This window comes from Ostrea edulis, chromosome 2, assembly GCF_947568905.1.
Source record: "Ostrea edulis chromosome 2, xbOstEdul1.1, whole genome shotgun sequence".
Classification (NCBI taxonomy): domain Eukaryota; kingdom Metazoa; phylum Mollusca; class Bivalvia; order Ostreida; family Ostreidae; genus Ostrea; species Ostrea edulis.
In genome coordinates, this window is record NC_079165.1 from 72,277,413 (window position 1) to 72,300,270 (window position 22,858).

At 35.0% G+C, this 22,858-nt stretch overlaps 1 protein-coding gene across 5 annotated transcripts in view; it reads right to left on the reverse strand.

Annotated features, from left to right (window-relative positions):
* Positions 1-22,202, reverse strand: part of LOC125678657 (protocadherin-9-like) — a 22,653-nt gene extending 451 nt beyond the window's left edge. Inside the window, exons 1-7 of one of the 5 annotated variants that reach the window (XM_056157169.1) lie at positions 21,937-22,202; positions 21,696-21,789; positions 21,232-21,357; positions 8,187-11,423; positions 7,531-8,046; positions 3,065-3,164; positions 1,791-1,827 (exon numbers count right to left, since the gene is read on the reverse strand). In XM_056157169.1, the coding sequence (XP_056013144.1) occupies positions 7,531-8,046; positions 8,187-10,832 (3,162 nt within the window). In that variant the 5' untranslated portion in view covers positions 10,833-11,423; positions 21,232-21,357; positions 21,696-21,789; positions 21,937-22,202 and the 3' untranslated portion in view covers positions 1,791-1,827; positions 3,065-3,164. Of the gene's footprint in view, positions 1-1,147; positions 1,828-3,064; positions 3,165-7,530; positions 8,047-8,186; positions 11,424-12,313; positions 12,550-16,496; positions 16,552-21,231; positions 21,358-21,695; positions 21,790-21,936 lie in introns of those variants that run through there. The other 4 variants (XM_056157170.1, XM_048917264.2, XM_056157171.1 and 1 more) reach the window with 4 other exon arrangements.
* Between the last annotated feature and the right edge of the window lie 656 nt (positions 22,203-22,858).

Genomic DNA, 22,858 nt, shown 5'->3' on the forward strand with positions numbered 1-22,858 from the left:
TTACTATTGAAACATTCATAAATGAATTGTATAAATGTTGCAAAAAATGTTTTAACTTGCATCTTTTTTTTCTTTTTTACAATCTTTAAAACACCTGAATTTCTTTAATCAAAAATTCTTTACAGCCATATTTGCCTCATAACTGTCCTATCCTATGTTTTAAAAAAAAATTAACCCTACATCCACTCCAACCCAGCAATCTGTAGTTGACTGGATAGGTCCTATTTATATGAGAGTCTGTGTATATACTTATGATATGATACAATGCATCTTGCAGTTTCTAGCTGGCATGTTATCTTACTTGTGCATTTCATAAATCATGTGAATTTCAAGGCTGATCTAAATAACTGTATCAACCATACTTTTTTTTAAAAGTTTATGGGACAATTATTACTTCAAATGTGGTATTCATGAAATTCAATACATTGCACTTCCTAAATCTCATATCTCAACATATATGTGTAGATGCAGAGGTAGTGAGGATCAGGAACATTGCATATTTCATGTATTATTGCAAATTATTCAATATCTAGATTAATCTTTCATTACTGATTAAAATTCATGGACAAATTTTGATTTTGAGCATAAAAAAGTTAATGATGACATTGCAAACCTTATTTTTTCAAGGAAAGGGGCAAATTGATTAGGGATCCCATGTACATTTAATACAGCTATACTTATACATTGTATCACAGGCACCTGCTATTCTCATTAATATTCATACATAAATGATGAGACAGGGAAATTGAGAACCATATACAGCTGTAACGGTATATCTTATTTCACTAGCCGTTTTTTTTAAATATGTATCTGATCAATTATTCAGTGCGTTAGAAATTAATGCACATACAAACAAAATTTACTTTATCAACCCATAAAAGTACCAGTAAATCCTCCCCTCAGAACATTAGAGCATCAAGAAAATTTAAGTGATTTACTATCTAGATAAATACCAGTACGTATTGAATATTATTAGATCACTTTTAAATAATCAGTTGAGAGTGAACAGTTTAATCAAGTGCCTCAGTTCTTCTGTGCTAGGAGGGTTAAAAATACTGTCTGTATGGCAGTCTACAAGTACATGTAATTGTACTTTCCATTTGACATTTTCTGTGACCATTTCTTTTTATATAATACATGTACTTACAGGCAGTGAAAGGAAATAGTGTTGGCATCCTCCTATGGCACTGAGTGACTTATTTACTTGGGTATAAGCATCTCTTCTCCTTTATCTTTCAACTGGAAGAGCTTCAATCACTTATCCCTTGATATCTCTTCAGATTTCACAGGCATTTCAATTGTCTAACTTTTTTGTTGTTCTAACCTGCTAAGAATTTCATCCTGCTTCTCTTTCAAACAGTTTGGCAGAAATGTTAAAAGAGTTTTTTCTTTGTAGAATCTGAGAATTTATTTCACTGGTAGGAATTACCCTGAATGATTTGTAAATCAACAAACAATTATCAAACTTGGAGTCAATATAATAGCACTTGTTAGCAAAAACGATGTTTGCGCAAGTGTCTTTGGATCAGACCACACAATCGGGAGGAAGAACCTCATTTTGATCCAATCTCTCCATCCCTAAAGAAGTGTTCGTATCATACGACACAGATCTCCCATGATATGTCCGAGTCTGGGCATCAGACGGCCCCGGTCCTTGATTCATAGGATCTGAATACTGATAACTATGGCAGCCATTTTGGCTGCTCCCTGAGTGGGGTAGGAGATGGTAAGAGGGTGGATTGTTGGGAGGTAGGAATGTCTGCATGGGAGCATTGTAAGTTCTCTGGTGATGCAAGTACCAATCTGATTTCTTGGAATGGATGTCACCTATAAAATAAACAGAAAAAGAAATATTAGGTACATTACAGAGATGTGTCACTATAAATGTCAAACTGAAGAACTTTTAGTATTTTCTAGACCTGACAGAATCAGATTACACCCTTTAATCAGTTGCTAAATTTAAACTTTAACAAATAATTCATTTTAACTTTTTTATAGGTTTCTAATCTGGCATTTACTATCAAAACATTTTTTTTCCCCAAGTTAATCTATGCCAACCAAAATATTAAAATCTGTATAAATTTAGGAGTTGATTTTTCTGCACATACATCGTCTATTCATTGCGTGATGCAGAAACTTTCAAATATTATTTTTAGGAGGAAATATACGAGCTCTTGGTTGAATTCAGGGGGCAGATATACTAAAAATGAAACCATATCTGTAGTTGTTTCCAATCTTTCCTTGAATATTACATGTAATTGATATCCAGTTAACATACATTTAAAGTAGGTTTGTATAACAAACTCCTTTGAAATTTCAATTTGCCACAATTATCTGATGAATTTCGTGTTTAAATTTGGGGAATCTTGAATTAGAATTCTTTCCGGAAGCAAACAGAAATTGGTTAAGTCCATTAGACAGTAGCTGGAATAAATACAAGGTGTTTTAATTAATTCTATACGATATCTAAAATACTCTGTGGTAGGCTGTTGTAATATTTGTTATTTGTATTGGGTCAGTGTTGTAATATTTGTTAGTTGTATTGAGTCTGTGTTTTTCATGTTTGATTCTGCAAACAAACATGCTGTTGACACAGAAATAGCGTGATTTTGTCACCTGCTTCTGTTAAAGATAAAGAGAGGTGGAAAAGTGATGACCGTCTCTTTGTCCAGAAGTCTGGAGTTTTAGACAGCAAATAAATGTTACATTCCTCATATTCAAGTGACAATGTCTTGAAATACCAGTACAATACTTCAATACTTCAAATGGGGTATATCTTTTGTTTGAGTATATATTTACTAACCTGGATGACTTTCTCAACAAGAAATAAAATGTTAATTTATTAAATCAGAATCATTAAGTTTTCAAGTTTCTTGCATCAATATTTTTCCCAAAACTATTTGAGACTTCCTTAGAATCCATGTATATCATGAAAGTGTTTATGTGTACTGACGTAAATATTTGCCACCACATGATCTCTAAGATTATCAATTTGCCCTAAAACCTGGATCTTAAAAGATAATCTGTTGGTCAGTTCCCTATGATGACTAAATGCTCTACACACCTGAAGAATTGTGGTTCCGTGAGGTATTAAGTTCGTCGTCTGATCCCCCTCGCCCACTGTCGCTGGTCGACCCCAAACTGTGACTGTCATCCACTTTCCTCTGCAAGGAAAAAATTTGTGGGATATGAACATGTCGAAAAGTTGAGAATTCTACTGATAATACTGGCGTTATTGATTTGTTCTTTCACCTTTAATTCAAAAGGAAATAAATCAATTATTGAAAATCTCTGATAAAATGTCAATTTTTATCTGAAAGAAAATATGAGAGTTTATTGCTGTCAAACTTTTGAAATTAATAATTGGTTAAAGCCCTGCTGTGACATACATTGAAGTGAATAACATATTCTAACTTGAGGCAGTTCTATATAAATAAAGCTATCAAGTTTTAAAAGAAAACTGCTCATTAAAAATCACACAAGTCAAAAAATTGTAAATGAGACAGTCATTAAAAGGATTTAAATCACTGCTGTAGGTGTTAAGGAACACGATCTTTTTGAACTAGCATTGAACCAATCAATTTCTAAATTCAAAGTTATAATTTTACAAAATCATTATCTTCTATCCAACATGATTCAGACTCTTACTCAGTGCATTATTCTTAGTTTTCTGAAAATTTGTAAACTGAAATTTTGACAGAAATTAAATGAAAAATATTTTGGGATTTTGGAAAGAAAAAGTGGAGAGTGCACACAAAGTAAAAGAAAAGATTTGTCCATGCAATGTAAAGGATTATCTGGGTGCAGTATCTGAAAACTATACATAGTGCCTTGCAGCCTTCTTGAAATGTTTGTTACATATATGATAACATTACCTACAAGAGCTGTGATCCAGACCAGGTGAGAAATACGTGAAATAAAACAGAGACAAGAAGGAGAAAGTTAAAAACAACACATGACAATGCTAAGGGCTCTTCTCAAGTGTCTTATGCCACTGTAACAGAATTGATGGAGACTACCTATGGGGTTGCTAAATGTCCAGTAAATGGAGTCCGTCACAGTCACTTATCACTGTAGTGCTTCCCACAGGTTTCTCATCCATGTGCTGTTTACATTTTAATGACATTTTTCTTAACTCATGAATCTCTCCACAATAACTATTGTTTAGGTCATAGGGGAGGTTCCATGATAATGGCTGATGGAATTGGAAGAGATTCATTTAAAAAAACCACCAGGCTTCTCCTGCTGACTTAAGCTTCCACATTTAATGACCTTTTGGCTTTATGTCTCCACACCTACAGTGGACATCGAGCGACACGGCTCTTGAAATGGGAATATTACATGGTGATTATCCATCACAAACAATAAAGAGTTTAGATGGACCCCCTTCTCAGCAAATGGAAATTTTATGGGGATTTGTTCTAACCTTCTCTGCAGAATAAAGCCAAATCATCAACACCCTCTGCTGGAAACCGTATCAGACCCTCACACATTTATTTCATATTCCATTAATATTTACAGTCTTTGATGTTCTTTCCATGTTCAATCAATTTCTTTTTTCTTCTGCTGGCTTCATGTTAGAGGTGGATCAAAACTTAATCTTATTATGGATGGGGAATTAATCCTAGAATTAGATGCTTCTTTTCATGCATAATGAAAATGATAATCCAGGGTTTCCTAAAATCTCTCTTCCTCATAGGAATCTTCGTTTATTTCTTCCACATGCTTTTCCAGAAACTGTCCGTTTAAATTTCTTTTGAAAATGGTCAGGATAAGTATTGAACATAATGAAAATGAGCAACAGCAACACCTGCAGTATGTAAAGAGAATGAATTTTTCAAATATACTTGAGAGTAATGGGAAACAGACAGGATTATCATGTTTAGCAGATATTGTGATATCTGGTTTCTCAGTAGCTCACAAGAAAGGTACCTACATAGTAGAAGTAAAACAAGATCTGAAACATTAAATGCATAAGTTCAAAAAGGCAGTTGGGCATGTTTTCACAGCAGGTGTGTGTTTGGACTTTGATATTGGGGAGGGGTGCACAGACAGTCTACATGTTCAATTATCCCCTCATCTACTCCACGACCCTTTTTCGCCTGTCCATCATGTTGCAGCAATGTATCAATTTAGTATCATTTACAAAACACAGAAGCAGGTGAAGCTGTCCGATTCGTGATCAACGGAAGTAGTCCGATTATATTGATCCCTTTCAGATTTCTCGACTCAAATTTAATTCTTCATTCAGGGAGTTTAATCATCAGGAAAATCCATTTTGACAGCACCACCTTCCCAAAAAGTTTTATAAAGCATTAACCCACATGGCACACAACCTTCCAAACAAGGACAAACATCAACCGACCTCTTCACCAGTCACCAAGCCTATAATTTACATTCAATCAACTTCTATTCATAAATTCCATACTACTGTCCTTTTCTGTGTACCCCAGTATAATGAAATCTTAATGTTCCCCTATATGCTAAAATTTCTGTGCTTTTTATGACTTAACAGATTTATTACAATTGTATTAAATCATCTACCACCATTTGATGTGAAGTCAAAATTGAGGGTCACTTCACTTTCATAAAACTACCTTGGAGTAGCCTATTTCATACCTATTCATTAGTAGAGCAAACATTTTTCATAAGATTTTTCACACTTTGATTAACAGTAATAAAATGAAAATAATTCTACAAATTGCTGTTACAAGTTTGGATTTTTATGCCTGTTTTATGCCTGGCAGACTGTCAGACTGACTGAAGGACAACAGATTCCATCATTAGTGGGAGATCCAATGCTTTTTATGATCTTCCTTACACTGTGTCCAAGGAAATGGCCCCTCATTGACCAAACCTCACAGAGAAGATTGCCCCCTTCAATCTGTGAAGGTCTCTTTGACTTGTACATTTGGGAACCGAAAACAGATAGCAGATCATTTCTGATTTTTTTACAATTCAAACAAAAGATAAAATTCTCGTAAATCATCATCAAACTTCTGAAAGAAATGTCATAAAAGATGTGGAAACATCAATTAGGCAGAGAGTTAAAGCAGACTTCCCCTGTACAAAAATCTCAACTTCTTTCAAAGTTAGGAATCACTTTTGATTAAAACTGTGCAAGGAAGTTCAAACATGCATGACTTCAAACACCTTTTATCAAAATGTTAACATTGTTTCTTTTCGATCTGGAAAAAAACGATCATTAATCTTATTTTTTTTGAGGACAGTTTCAACACTTTTTGGTAGCATCTGCTTTACACTGAGGGGCCAAATCACTTAATTCTGTAACAGTTGACTACTCCCAGGTTTTAAACTTTTTGAATTTTTCAAAAGCAGATTTTTAAGAACACATTGGGTTCAATGAGGAAATCTGTTAATCATCTGCACTCTAACAATATATCGCATTAACTGGCAGAGGATCACAGTGGAAGAAAAAATAGGATGACGTGAAAAAATGAAACCCAATTAAAACTAACAAAACCACTGAAAGCGTGAAACGTTCCCAACTTACAGGTGTGTTTCTGGACCTAAATATCACTCCAATTAATAGAAACAATCCATTTGAATGCAAAACTGTCTCGTATTTTCTAAGAGATGGGTACTTTTTTTGCCAAGAAAATTCTTCACCTATCATTTATCTCAATGTTTAAAATAAAATCAGCATATTTATGTATTTGCTTATATATCGAGCACAAGAATTTGTTTTTACGATAGATTCCATAAATCAGGGTCGACTACAAGCACCAAGACTGACTCAGGCACGTGAGTTGGATTTTTTTCTTATGTTATTAGGTAAAAAAGATAAAAAGAAAGTGTAAGGCCATTTTTTATGGACCTATTGTAATAAAAAGGAAGTTGGAAAGATTAAAGGAGTTGAATAGAGATGCGTTTACATGTAGATGTTTACAAAAACAGTACTAAACAGATCTTTATCACGAGGGTTTAGACTCTTGATAGAAGTTAGGGTTTCATTCAGCTTGTCAATTTCTCCTTCACATTATCTCTCTCAAAACACACAAAGATAGACAGATTGCTACTGTTTTGCATCACAGAAAATGAACGCCTTAGTGGCGGTATTTAAGGTGGAATGCTAATTTGACAGACCGCCTAAACTTATTGAACTTCATAGATAATTTTTCAACTTTTATGAGAGCATCTGGTGACTTTATTTTGGCTTCAAAAGCACAAGAACAGCAGCATTTAGACAAACAATATAGGCTTTTAGTAAGATCAGAGCTGTTTTGATATCTTGCAGGGCAATGAGTTTAGACAAACAGAAGATAATTCCATTCATACTTACACAGTGACTGGCCAAAAAAAAAAACCATACATGTATAGCTTAGAGGATACACTACAGTTTAAAAATCACACAACAGTCTAAAATTCAAACTCTTCTACAGTCAGCATAACCTGTCACCAAGGCAACCAAAATACTGACATGATCACAAAAGGGAGACCACTCTCAACAAAGTAAAAACTCACAGCAAACCTCACTCAGACAAACCACATGGTAAAAAAAAAAGATACCTAGACAGAAATCTCAAATGGTGAGACAGGCCTAGCAGAATGGAGGAGAAGACTGCCATTGGTCATCATAACTGGTCGGAACTTTTTGGTACCCCTGTATGTCTTGGGTGGTATCGGAGGATTGACATGATGCAATGACAGATTTTCCAATTGTGGTTGTGATAAAGACTTCATCTTTGGATTTGGTAGACTTTCCACTGACCCTAGCATTTTCTTTGGTGTATATGAATGTTTCAGAAGATAGGTTTGCTTTGGCGATAAAGGTAACGATGGTGGAGATTTTGGTGAAGTGCCTTCTTTTGTTGTATTCTTGTGTCTGAGGATACTTTTAGGTGACAGTTCAGGACTAACTGATGGTGTGGCAGATCTTGATGGTACAGGAATTGAAGACAAAGAGCTTGACTTAGTTTCAAGCTTAATGAAGGGGGAACAACTCCTCATCAAATCTGGAGGGTTATCTATTGGTTGCTTTGCCACCATGGGAGGAAATTCTATGACAATTTCTTCCTCCACAATCTGATACAAGTCATTAAGAACAGTGAAAGAATTGATAAGAAAATCAGTTGAACTTGCAGAATGTTAGTGAATCAGTCAGAAAAATTCCTCATGCCCTTGAATTTAACAAATATAATTAATACATTTAGAAAATATCTTACCTCCATGTCATTATCATATATGAACTCTTGACCCTGGGTAGGAACCTCTGACACCTTGTCCACACCATTCTCCAATGAGAAACTGACCCCTTTCTTCTTCTTTTTCTCTGATATGGATTCCTCACTAGGGGCTGCAATAACTGTGGCAGTGTTTTCCACTACTCCTTTGTAGAAATTCTCATCATGTTGTCGTTTGACTTTCCTCTTCCGATCACTTCTTCTAATGAAGACAATGATGACGATGATGGCCAACGAAATAATAATTGTCACGGACACAATTATCGCAACTATGAGAATGTTATTGGAATTGCTCTTCTCCAGAGCAGAAGTACCAGATCTAAGGATCCTTATGTTGAGAGTAGCCGGGGTGGAATGTACAGGATTTCCCATGTCTGACACTAGAATATCCAACCTGAAGGAATTTCCAATACTATCCTCTAGACTGCGCTTCAAAAATACTTGGCCTTTATCAGGATGCAAGTGAAAATGTCCAGAGTCATTTCTCCCGACTATTTCAAAAATAAGCTGGGAATTAATACCAGAGTCCAAATCATATGCTCTAATATTGGTCACCAACGTGTTCACTTCTGCATGCTTGTCCACAAAAACAGTGTTGTTTAAGTGACTAGGGGAGGTAACTACTGGATTATTGTCATTTTTATCGTTGAGATGTATGGTGACAACAGCAGTGGCCACATGATCATTGTCTTTGGCTTGTGCAATGAACTCATAACGATTCTGAACTTCCCTATCCAGGACACGGTCAGTTTTGATGTAACCTCCAGGAAATATTGTGAATGGAACTGAATCTGGTCCATTGAAAGTGATAATTGCATTCTCCCCATCATCACTATCTGTGGCATACAGAATTCCAACTTGTGAACCGGCAGGGGAATTTTCATCTACAGAAAAATCATAATGAGTTTGATTAAATGAGGGTTTATTGTCATTCTTGTCCAGGACAGAAATGATTACAGTTGCTGATCCGGACAGGGGTGGCTCGCCCTGATCCTGTGCGACCACAATAACAGAGAAAGACGTGGTATTCTCTCGGTCTAGTATTGCATGGGTACGGATAATCCCACTTTTCTCATCTATGTAGAACATGCCATTGCTGCTTTTATTAAGGGAATAATGGAGATCAGCATTTTTTCCTTCATCTCCATCAGTTGCTTGGACATGGACAATAACATCGTCAATGTTATTGTTTTCCATGATTCCAGCCGTGTACACAGATAAGTCGAACACAGGAGCATTGTCGTTTTCGTCCTCGATTTCTACATAGAAACTGGCAGAGGTGGTTAGACGAGGATTGCCATTGTCGGAGCAGAAGACAGTCACATGAATTTGCTGGTACAGCTCCCTATCCAGAGTTTGGTCTACTGTCACTTTGAACTCCTTGTTTTCAAGTCGCTGTAAGCTGAAGGCAGAATTCTTAATATTACAAGAGATTTCTCCATTATTTCCAGTGTCTGGATCATCAACAGCAATATGTGCCACCACAGTCCCTCTGTTGGCAAACTCAGAGACTTTGGCAAGAGAGTCCGATGAAAGCAAGTTGAGGTTGATGCTTGGTGGGTTGTTGCCAACGTCCAACACGGTTACGTTAACAAGAGCTTGAGATGTAAGTGGCTGGTCCCCATAATCACTGGCCTCCACTATTATGATATGTTGTTCCCCTTGCACATATCTCAGTGGTTTTATCACTGATAAATCGCCAGTGGTATTGTCAATGGCAAACGTTGATAGAACAGTGTCTGACTGATGAGGACTTAGACGGTAGAATAAGCGTCCATTTTTCCCATCATCCAAGTCAGTGGCCCTGAGAGTAAGAATTATGGTTGATGAATTGACATTTTCTTTAACTTCAATGTAATAGACTGATTGGGAGAATTTCGGGGAATTGTCATTGACATCGGAGATGGTGATATTGACTTTAAGAGTACCACTAAGAGGGGGTGATCCCCCATCTCTAGCAACCACACTGAATTGATAATTGTCTCTTTGTTCACGATTTAATGCCTCTTTGACAAATAGCCTAACGATTGATGTGCCATCTAACTTCTTCTGAAAGTTAATTTCAAACGGTGTGTTATTGGGCATAACTTCGTAACTTTGTAATGAGTATCCATCACTAGTGTCCGCATCACGCGCTCCATCAATTGTAATTGAAGTTCCAACAAGAACAGATTCAGAAATTACCAGATCGATGAAAGGTTTGTCAAAAACTGGCGGATTATCATTAACATCATCAACATAGACATAAACAGACACTTTCTTAAAGAAACTGGTCTTCAGGGACTGAACAGCAATGTTTAATTTTACAAAGCATGTGTTGGTAAATTCGCATAGTGTTTCACGGTCAATTGCCTTATTTGTCGTTAATGAACTGGTTTGGTTATGAATATTGAAATAAATATAATGAGGAGTCCCCGTGGTTAGGAAGCTGTATCTGAGATGAGTGAAGTCCCCTTCCCCAACAAGGTTAATAAGCCCGGCATCATCTGCCACATTTCCAACAATTCTCCCTAATTCGTCCCCCTCCAGGAGATGATACACAACATCTTGTCCGAAAACTAAATTTCTGCTGGCGAGAAGGAGCACAGTCCCAAAAAAACACAGCATCCTGATGTTGTCAGACTTCATGGCTAAGTTTGCACACACAAAAAAATCTTCAATTTTAACTTAATTTAATTAGTTTACATCTGGTTGTAAAGAGCTCCTTTCACTAATTCAAAACAAACTCTATCCCCTGGTGTGAGGCTTAAGCTCAGAAATCCTTCATCAACGAAAAAGAAATAAAAAAAAATTGAAAACGAAAGATCATATGAAACTCCTCTAGAAATTTCTTCAGATGACACACGGATTGCTCTTGTTCAACTATTCATTCTAAAAGGCGCACAGGTATATAAGTGAGGTTCGTCCCAGTGATAGTGATCATTATTGACTTCCAGATGTTTAATGTCCAGTTTCCGATCTCTCTACCCAATACACCCCACAGTAGATGGATGATCACTGGAGTGTGTCCCGTTCAGATTCACGTGGTCCTGTCATCATTGTTTCACGCTTGGATGTGGTAACCTGGGCTGGTACTATCTTTCTATCTATATACTATATCTCTGTTTCTGTTACAGTGTTTTAATGTCCCTTGCTTGATCTACAGGCCCTTGGCTATTGGTGACATTATTTTCTACAGTAATGTCAATCCTTCGAAATCAGTCATCAAATGCCTTAAATCTGAAAAACAAAGAGAAAAAAATTAGTCACCAATTCAGTTTTGTTCTGTTTGTTTTTTAAATTTAGGGTGAAAAAATAAAAATAAATGGCGGTTGAAAAAATAATTTAAACATTTTCATTGAAAAAAACACTCACAAATTAGCCTGAAATCAAAACTCCAATAAAATCTAACCAGAATGAATGAACTTCATCATGTTAAGAATAATGATAATCAAATTAATCTGTTGTGGGACAACAAGTCTACAATAAGCCTGCCCTGAATGATATAAAACCTCGGTATCAGCCCATCCATCGCCTAACAAATCCAAAACTATAGGGCAAATTTCCCCAAATATTTATTCACTGCTGCGATTGATCTCCAGGTTAAGTGAATTTTACAATAATGTTTACTCTCCAAGTTTGCACACATTGCCAGAGTCTGCTCTTAATCCAGCTCTCCAAAAAAAAAAACCATTTGCAGAGTTCCGCTCTTTTTTGTCAGAAGGAAATATTGCTGTTTGCATTGGAAGTGTTAAACTAATTAATAGAGTAAAGTTAAACTTGGACTTCTGACCACTCTGATGCCTCAGTTATTGTGTGGACACAAATGTCAGTCCAAAGTCGTCCACTCTGATGAGATTTAAATTGATACATACCCATTTGTAAGAATAACTGATGCCATAGCCCATCAGGTGTAACCATTTCATTAATTTTTATCCTATTTACTTCAAGAAAAGGGATCACCTACTAATAGTCATTCTCACCAGATTTAACCCAAACATAAGCTAGAAAGTTAATGCTGAAAACATTTCTGGAAACTTGGGGGGGGGGGAAATTGAAAAGCTCAGCAAGATACGAGAAGTTGTAAAGAGTTTGTAACGTAAGAAATCTATCAGCAGATAAATACCTACACTGATTGGAAATGATACAGTTCCCCAACACACAATGTGATTTTATCCCAGTCTTTCACTAAAACACTTATAACCTGGGCGATTTAAATTGATATGGAATAGTTTGTGTGATGAGAAAGGTAGCCGAACATCTCTTTTCATAATTAGTGGGCGCACTCCGTCAATAGCTGTGATAGCAGAAGATGGCTGGGTAGCACCTCCCCCTCGAAACACCATCGGCCAATGAAGCGTCAAGCCGTGGGTTAGCACATGGCTCAATGTTTTGGTTCTTATCAAGAATAACAGACCAAGTCCGTTCTAGGCAGATGTGTGTACAGGAATGATTTAATAAATCCCATTTAAATTAAAAAAATTTCTATTTACCACCAAAGTTTAAAATTTCATCTGACCTAATGCTGAGTATGCGTGGTCCACTAAAAGCAAACATTTCTCTTTGTCCATCATTATCTTAGAACCAACATATGCTTCATAAATGAAAAGAAAGTGATTGGAAATTTCACTTCTGATGATTAGGAGAGATAAAAAGACAATCTGACAGATTTCTTTCATCTGACCCGTCTTACCCTAGACTCATTTAATGACCAGAGAGGACATCTATGGCAATATATCATTCCTCAGAACTTAGTAACATGCAAACAAATTTATCCCTCATCTATTTAAACACAAATCTGTACTCTGATCATTCCACAAAAATTTTATAAACTATTTTCATGAGCAATACTTTTGCAGAAACTTTCATAGAAATGCATGTAACTGAATATTCATGTTAATGTTCAACAATATTTTTCCTCCCACAAGGAATCTCTCAAAGTGAGTATTGGCAAAATGTTGTACTCCTGTATGCAAGTATTTCATTACTTTTCTGTTGGACTTTGAGGTGGTCCCCAAAAGAACTATGATAGTAAAATCATATAAATTTGATGCATGCATCAAGCAGATATTTATTGCCTTGTAAAAATGGTAAACCACACAAATTGATATGGATGAAAATCACACCGACTTCTTGCAATATAGCTGTGATAGTGAATGATGGCCTGAGAAAAGGATCATATTGAGCATGATCTATCTCGGACACCTATATCTGACACCCTGCTGAGTGCACTCACTGAGATCATTCACAGCCTGTACAAGTGAGTGACTGGAAGCCAAGCAGACTAGGAGTCTGGATGCAATACTGTGTTCACTGGTCATTTACTCTTAAATGTCAATAATTATAGCATTTTATACCCCCACATACTGGTCAATTACTAGAACATTGCTCTCCAGGACCTCCCATGAAAGTCCAGTAAAGTTAAAAAGATCTAAAGTATGGAGAAATGTTTGGGATTCTGAGGCAGTTGTACAAGAGATTCCAAGGAAAAAGACAGTGTTATGATTTCTCATGCTGATACAATGACAACATCAACAGATTAACATTGTCTAGGTGTAGTAGTAGACTGATAAAAGGGAATTCTCTCTATCATCAACATGTACAAGGTGCACCGGGGCAAATTCTCCTCAGTCACCTGCTAGTAATACATCCAGAATTATCTCCCCCGCTGATCTTTCAACAACATATCAATACAAGCTCTGAACAGTTAGCAAGGCTACAAGAGCCATCAAATGTCACCTCAAGACTTTAGACCATGCCGAAAAACAACTACAGGAATCTACTTTTTATTCCTGTTCAAAGAGAATTTGAGAGATGATTCCCATACTTTGTGGGGGCAAGTGTGATTGGTTTCTGACATGTTTTCTGTAGCTGGGTGCAGGAGTCATTAATTACTGACACAGGGGCAAATATTTCTTTTAGCCCTGGAGGAGTTAAGACCATGAATTAAGGGGGGATCAATTTTCTCTGGTGTGAAGTACTAAATATCATAAATTCCTGATGTCTCTATGGGTATCCATAATCAAGCAACTTAAAAACACATTTTGGTTTTCGCCTACTATTATGCACGACTAGCCATAATGTATAACCAATCTCTTTCATCATCAATAAAAAAGAAATGTGCAAAAACAGTTTAGATACATTTGGAAATATTAACTGTATTCAAACTAACATCATCAGAGTAAAAACATCAGAAAATCATTAAGATGTAATTATTAATACATTTGGCAAATTCGAAACATTACTTACAGAACTATCAGCCCAAATCATTCCTCACCAATTCCCATACTGTGAAAACATGACATCATGAAGTGCTTCCTTCTAACAACTTTCCCTATTTTATCTCTCGACAGGGAATCTCCATTTTATAAGTGTATCTGACTTCTCCATCTCACTATCCAACAAAAAGTGACAGTCCCTTCGTCCAATCTCATTACGAAGCTGTCCCCTCATTCTTGCACTGCGATTGTAACGCTAATCGGAGGAATATTTCATGTGACATTATCTCTCTCGCTTTTTGTCAATATTCACACCATTTGGCCAGCGAGGAGGAAAATTTGAATGAAACCCGATTCTAGGATGTGTAAATTTTGTTTCCTTTAGCACGGATATATGTTCCTGAACTACCCGACTTCTGAAATCATACAACCATTTTTTTTTTATGGTAATAGACCTTTCATCCCACCAGACAATGACAACCTTGGTTCAACTTTCACATCTGGTTAATCCAGGAGTGATCCGATTCAATTTTCCATTGTACCATCCCATTACAAATTAAATAGCATAGAATTTAAAGTATATCGTGTACACACGGATTGCAGATACTGTCATTAATGACAAGCAAGGCTCAATCTAACAGAATCTCTGAAAACTTGGGGGGTCACATAAGGAATGCAACCTTGATAGTAAGCTTACTATTGTTGAGAAAGAAATCACATTTATCAGGCATCTACTACAAGTATCATACCTAACTTTATCAAACCATTACATTTTTCTCCCTCTCTACATAGATAGTTATCAGTGGTGAAATTTTTCATATCCAGAAATAATTCATTTCTGTAGTTACACAAGAAATTCCACTAATTGTAATTGAACAAATTTTGGAGACTGAACAATAATTAATAAAAATAATTGTGTTTACAAATTTTATCACAATAGAAGCCACAATTACCTTTATGACAAAATCGTTTTCCTCTGCACTAAAGATTTCACTTCTGACAACTTTCCTCTGCACTAAAGATTTCACTTCTAACAAAAGCAAAAAACCCCAATAATTGAAGTTGAATATAAAACAACAGATCCTCATGTTGCGATGATATCTCAACAAGATAAAAATGAAATATTAAAGAAAAGTTTTGCCTGCAACTATTATGAATATCACTAAGCATTCCGAATGTCCTGTATCATTTATGCAGTATCCACAGGCAAGAAGGATCTCATTTATCAGATTAAAAGCTGTGTGAAAATACTTCTGAGGTGTGAAGAACATGGGTCTGATTTCTTTTTTACTGTTACCTAGTTTATAAATCATTCATGGAGATATTTCAAGAAAGCATCTGATAAAATCAAACAATATTTCAAAAATCCAGTTCTAAAGAATTTTAGAAGGGGCAGGAGGAAAATATATGCATCCATACTGTAGTCTTAATTATCAAAATTTAAAAACCTTTTTACCTGCATGAAGATACAAAAAATACCTGTGAATAAAAAATGATTTTTTTCCCAAAAATTAGAATCCCTGGCTGAACCTTACCTTCAGAGATCTATAACTATGAAAACCCAGATAATTGGTAGATATTCTACATATATCAGAAATTTAAAGGTGTTGAAAAAATGCATCACTACAAACCTATTTTGTCAACAAACATACTCCAAAAACAAACAGCTTCAGGAAAAAGATCACTATTCAGTTTCAAAATGTTGTACCCATTCCATCACCGCCTGCCTGTCACTGTCTAATTAACACCATGTCCTTTTTAAGAAGGCAGGACCTAACCCAGAGAAGCCTTTGTGGCATTCTGTACTCTGATTAAGGAAATAAATTGATGCATATTCTTAATCACTGACCCAGACTTTGATGTGCTTTAATCAATTCCAAGCTTGATTAAAGCTGACAATGGGCCCCTCAGTCTGCCACTTAATTGAGTTGATTTAAAAAAAAAATTGAGAAACTATACAACATTTACAGATGTTGTAAAGCATGTATAATAGATATAAGCCCTTGAATTCCTATTCCGATTTTCCAATCAAACTGGCATTGATATTCAATTTTGAATTTCTTTGTTGAGATTAATTTAAATTAAATCAACTTACATTCAACTCAAACATCCAATATGCAGGTACTCCATCTCATTGAATGCACAAAACTAAACATGAATCAAGCTAAAACAAGTTCAAATATACCCCTATCTAATATATACAACAATGGAAATACCTCAATGTTGATACTGCAGTGTTAAGTTATCTTTCCTCCTCCCTTCATTGAACACCACCGATTTTTAAATGCGTGAAATAACAGTCTGTAATACTAGCCCATTGTGACAAAATTTTTGTTCACCCCAAAACTTGTCAATAATAAGATACACTAACGTTTGGGTGCACATCCCGTTATACTGGGTAATGGCTATCAAATTTTCAGGCAGCTACATACTGATTCTATTAGGTCTTTAAAATTCTATCGATAAAATCGTAATTTTTGTGTCCCATGTATTTGTGGCCTTCATCAGATTTCAGCACAATGAGTAGTCAGGCTATTGTGGTTAAGCGTTTCTGATTTACTAAATAATTAATCTATCTTATCACTTTTCAAATCGCCACATTAGTGTGTGAAGCATGGTCTACTGGGCTTCTGTTTTGACCACATTGTATGGCTAATTCCTGTTATTATCTGCTATTTTATAATATGTGCATCTACTTTACAAATGACTGATTTTAAAAGGGCTCCTTAAATGATTTTTCATCACATTCAATATAAACTTGATTGTGAGATACATATTTGAATTGTATCACTTTATCAGGTACTGTATGACAACATATTTTAAGGATCTGACTTCATGTAAATCCAAGCCAAAACATGATTACATCTCCCAACATCAAAATTTTTTTTAAAAAATTCCGTTTGGCAAAATCAGAGAGAAAAAGCAAATAGAATAATTCATATCAATATGTTCCATGTCAAGTCTTGAATCAGAAAGATATATTTTTTTTTTTTACAAAAAATACAATTTAGTATGATCCTGAGAAAGATGGAAAATATTTCAAATTGATTTTGAAACAGCTGCAAATGCATGTATAGGAGTAGCTTCTGAAACATTGCAAGCAGGTGGAGATTGACAAATTGTGAATGCAATATTCAAGACAAAAAAACTTCCAAGAAAAAAAAATCACTGTAAGAGAAAACAGAAAATAGTTCTCTCAAAATACCACCAAATATTTGCTGAAAATTTATTTTGTGAAATTCCTAAACATAATATATATTCTGGAGTGAATGAGACAAATGACGTGTATGCTTAATGACAGCGAGCACTTGCAGTCTTTCAGCAGTCTCCCTCTGATCAGATATCACTTAGTATCTGCGCAGAACACTGATATCTTTGTCACTGACTTCAGCACTTCATAATTGTCGGGATATCGAAGGAGAACCAGCTATCTTTACATACAACACAAGATAAGTGTGGTCATTTTAGGGTCCTAGTGATATTACCAGCTAGCTGAATTGAATAGGGTATGATTATGTTCTTTGTAAAGAGAACTGAATTAATGATAATCAGAAGGAAAACTATGAGAAAGTTGCTTCAATAAAAACCATTTTGGCGATTACATTGAATCAATATGAGATAGTACAAGAAGCCATATTGTGTAAGACGACATGGAAGCTACAGATCTTTGATGTATGATTTCCCACTTCCTTTAAATTGAAAATGTTTATCTAAGTGTCTTTTATTGAAGGGAACTAAATTAAAAGTTGTTTGCTTATGAAGCAATATGCTGGGCGAGATCTTTTTGCATGCTTCTCAAACCAACAGTGCACACATGGTGCTAATCAAGGAAAAGGACCCTTAATTGTGTACCAATAAACAATTTTAATGCAAACAATTTCACCAGACTGCAATATCAAAGTTGAGAACTTGTGCTGTTGGATGAGATCCCCTAGGCATCTTTTTAATACCCTTACACCCTCTTCCTTATTCTATTTTGTTAATATTTTGGTATTCACCACAATCTGTTTTACAACATGTCTAGTTCAACATACTGAAGCATTACACGTTGATTGAATGCCCTGGTCACAGCGAGGTTCCTAACAAATTTCATATCTTAAAATGTACTTCAGCACTTTGAAAGAAAATGCTTTCTTTTCCGAAAAATATGGACTATGGCTACGAGATATGTGTATATGCCAAAAGGTTTGAATTATCAGGTGAATAAATGATAAACACCATCTTTGTTATGCTGTGGTGATTCTTCATATCTGATCTTGCTAATTGTTCAAGAAATGCAAAAAACAAGTGTACCTGAATGCTATGTAGTATCTTGGTAAAAATATTCAAAATATAAAAGATTTCAGTTTATCCCACTTCGAATATTAACCCATTTTCTTTTTAAAACTGTTAAGTTTTGAACAATGTTCCTTGAAAGTGTGATGATATCATGGTTTGTTTGAAAAAAGAAAAGTTAATCCCAATGGATTTGTGCCATCAAACATTTCATTTACAAAGATTAAACATGCTCTCAACCTGCCGATTTTGTTTTCTTCATGAGTAAGCTGGGTTGCCATATCAAAGCTTACAGATACCTCCATTTTAATCTGGTAATGTTACCACACAGCAAAACCAATCAGTACCAAATAGCAAAGATCCTTTAGTTCTCTGTAATTTGAAAGATAAAGACGGATGCCTTCTAGCTTTTGAGAAAATTGATTGTTTTACAAATTAGAAAGCCAATCTAATGTATTTAAAGTGGTTTATAAGAACAGAGAGTGGTATACAATTCTGGTCTGTTGCTAACTACTTCCAGAAATGACATATTTGAGCTACCCTTCCTGAACATTCTAAGGCCCCTGATTTTGAATGGGCCATAAAAAACTTTGAAGAACAGGGCAAAAAAGAGCAGAACTGGCAAATCAAACTAAAAAGATAAGTTTCCACAGGCTAATGCTCTGGCAATAACATTTCAGCATCAAATTATGACCTTTTTATTGCAACTTTGGCATCAAATGTAAAACAAGGCTAAAGATACAAAAATTGTAAAAGACAAATTTATGGATTTTCCCGTTTTGTCTGAAAAATGGCAGATGGAATGGTAACCTTGAATACATGAAATCTTGGGATCCTGCATGAGTTTAGATACACCATCCATTGCATACCTTTCCCAATCCTGTTTATAAAACTGACATTTCTTGCTATATATATTCCCCTAACTGATGCCATTTCAGAAATATCCTTTGTGATTCTTCCTTGTTCCAAGAGAGATCACCGGAAAAAGCTTTTATTGTTAAAGCTTTCACTCACACAAAATTTTGTTTTCCTAAAAAAAAAACAATATAATATACACTTCTGCAATTTTTTTTAAATAATTAGGTTTTGTAGATACATGGTAACACTTACCACTTTCATTGATTGTATGGACTGGAAGCACAGTTGACAGAATCATTTAAACTGACGCACTGTTTAAACCACATACATTTATATATGCACATCCAAACTTGTAGCTGTTCATTTGCATAAAATCATTATTTTCTTAGTGCTTGGGATTTTAAATTTTGTGTAAAATCTGTTTCATTTCAAACCTGCCAGTATGTGTGTATATATTCAAAAAAATGATTGTAAATTTAATAATTTCATTTCAAAATTTAATGAGGCACAGATTTTGAAGATGTGTATATTTTCATTAATGCCCAATGTCATTTACTTTTAGTTCCTGTACTTAACCCAGTTGGGGAGGGAAAAAAATGGGAGGGAAAGTCGGTTTCGTTTTCCATCACTTAAAAGTAATATTGGCTATCAGCAGGGTGGTGAAGTTATGAAATATTAATGGTGGCAGTGCAGACTTCGTTAATTATCTCCCTTCAGTCGGTGCATGCCATATCGCACCGAGCTTCTGAGGTAAATTTACTATGTGACACCACAGAACACTGTGCCACTCGTTCTATCACATACAGAGCATAGCCAAAATTCAATTCTGTGTAACTTTCTTTAATAACCATTAGAAAAATATCACAACACACCAACTATTTTAATTGGTTGCACAAGCCATCCTTATCAAATAATAATAATGGTGTAAAATTTTTATAACAGTATGTTAAAAAACTAAATAAATAACAGACAAACCTTTCAGACATGAGAATTATTTCCTAGAATATGATAAATGCCCTGCTTTCCTGTGGTAGGGCCATTTAACACCATTTCTCTACACCATCATTATCCCAGCAGATAATTCAATTACACACACAAGCGAAAATACAAATGTTTATGACACTATGGCTCTTTTTCTCTATGTCCAGACTGACCAGAACCATCTATCACAATGTTCTGGACAGTGGCTATGATGAAAGACAGCGGAAATAAAATCTGCTGCCCAGAACAAGAGAACAGACACAGTTTATGATCAGCTGATGACATTTGTGACCTATGAATGCATTTTATGTGGTACTAATTGATTTCTCCCCTTACCATAGTTCAATATGACTACATCTATATATATTTATATGTACACATATTTTTTTCATTATTTCAAATTACCATGCTCCTCAGTAAATAGTTTTTCTTGATATGAAAAACAACACATTTCCTTCAAAATTGTATTTTTCTGATGTTATTACATGGTAATAATATGACCCGATTTTTTTTTTCTTCTTACAAATTACAAGTTCTTCAAACACTCCACATACAGAACATACTAGTTTAGAAATATTATAGATCTGATGATTTAATTGTGATATAAAAAAAGTTAATTGCGACATGTAACTTCAGAAAAATAATAAATATCTAATTCTAATTTATGGTATCAATAATCAATGAATTTCAAACAAAGTAAGACAATTTCTTCTTACCTGAATCATGTGGTGTCAGTTTCAATTTGATGCATGTAGAACAAGGTTTATGGAGGTAGAACTTTACAACATTCTTGAAACATGAAATATACTGCCTGAAGTATCAGCAAAAGGCCAGTCACACTGCTGAAACATACAGGGTGAAATGTACAGGAGTCAATTACACTCACTCTATCAATGCCCCCTTTTCACATTTTTACAAATATTTATATGACTGCATTTGGAAAAAGATGCTAAGCCCCTGGGGGGTGACAACAAACTGTTTATCTTGAATAAACTGCTAAAACAAATATGGATTCATCATTTGTTACTGAGTAATGAGGTGTATGTGTAACTGTTAAATTAACTCCAATAAAAATTGAGATCCAGAAAAAAGTAGCACCTGGTAAGAATGCAACAATAGCCTAGAGTAATAATTGGATTAATGCATTTTTAGTTTTAATCTGAGGTCCATTGAAAACTACCTGGTTTTTGGAAGGGGTGTAAATTGTTCACACTAGATGTTTTTTCTCAGATTTCTAAGGTTAAAAGCAACATCACTTCATTGCTTTCCAATGTCTTAAAAAGAAAAGAGATAATGGTTTGAAGAAATTGAAGTGTTTGTTTTCAGAAAGTCTTAATCATTACAACAAAACATAAGAATAATCTTTTCTTATTTTCATGTACACAAAATATTCAGAGTTGATGCTATCTAAATCAACTTACCTGATTAATGCCACAAGAGACCGGACAAAGAATGTCACACTTTGAAATGTGACAATTAACCAAACCACAGAGGTTTCATACCTAAAAGAAATAGACAGGAAGAGAGGCTGAAACAAATGGCCACAATGACAAATTCACCACAAAGACTACAAAAGCTTATATACAGATGGCCTGTCCATAGATGAAAATCATTACAATATGCTGTGTCAGTGGGGATTGTATGCAGTTATATATGTATAGATAATGTACTTTAGTCCATTAAAGTGTGAGGGACTTGCTCAGTATTGGTGATGTGAAATGTTGTAATAGGTGAGAGAATTTGCTGAAGTCAGAAGCAGTAGGTGACAGTGAAAGGGGTTTCAAGTAGGACAGGTGGCGATGGATAAATAGATTCGTGGAAAAGTGAAAATTATAAACTGAGGACATCACAAATGAATGGGAAATACTGTATGTGTTGGCAAAGAATTTAATGAGAATGTCACATAAAGTACCAATAGAAAAACATGGCAAATCAAATTCCAATTAAGATCTAAAGCCAACAGACAAGTATTTAAAAAATATTAATTCAGACTTTGAATAAAATAATTAAGAATTTTTTATCTACAAAATATCATACGTAGGTGTATACAGTCTGTTGTTTAATCTGTTTTTACCTGTAATCACTCTGTTAATTTTTGTTTCCCTAATCAATACCAAGGAATTACATGTATTTGGATTTTTTTCTCTCTCAAAGAATGGGCTGATGAATTACGACTTTTTTTCTGCATAGAAACATTACCTAGGTGTCATCTTGTGAATTTGGTAAACATACTCTAAATTAGAAGATTCTGATAATCAAACACTCAGTGTCGAGGGTAACTGTATATCCTTGCCAGAGACCCGATAAGTGACACATAAAAGAATATTCGGTTACACATAATCA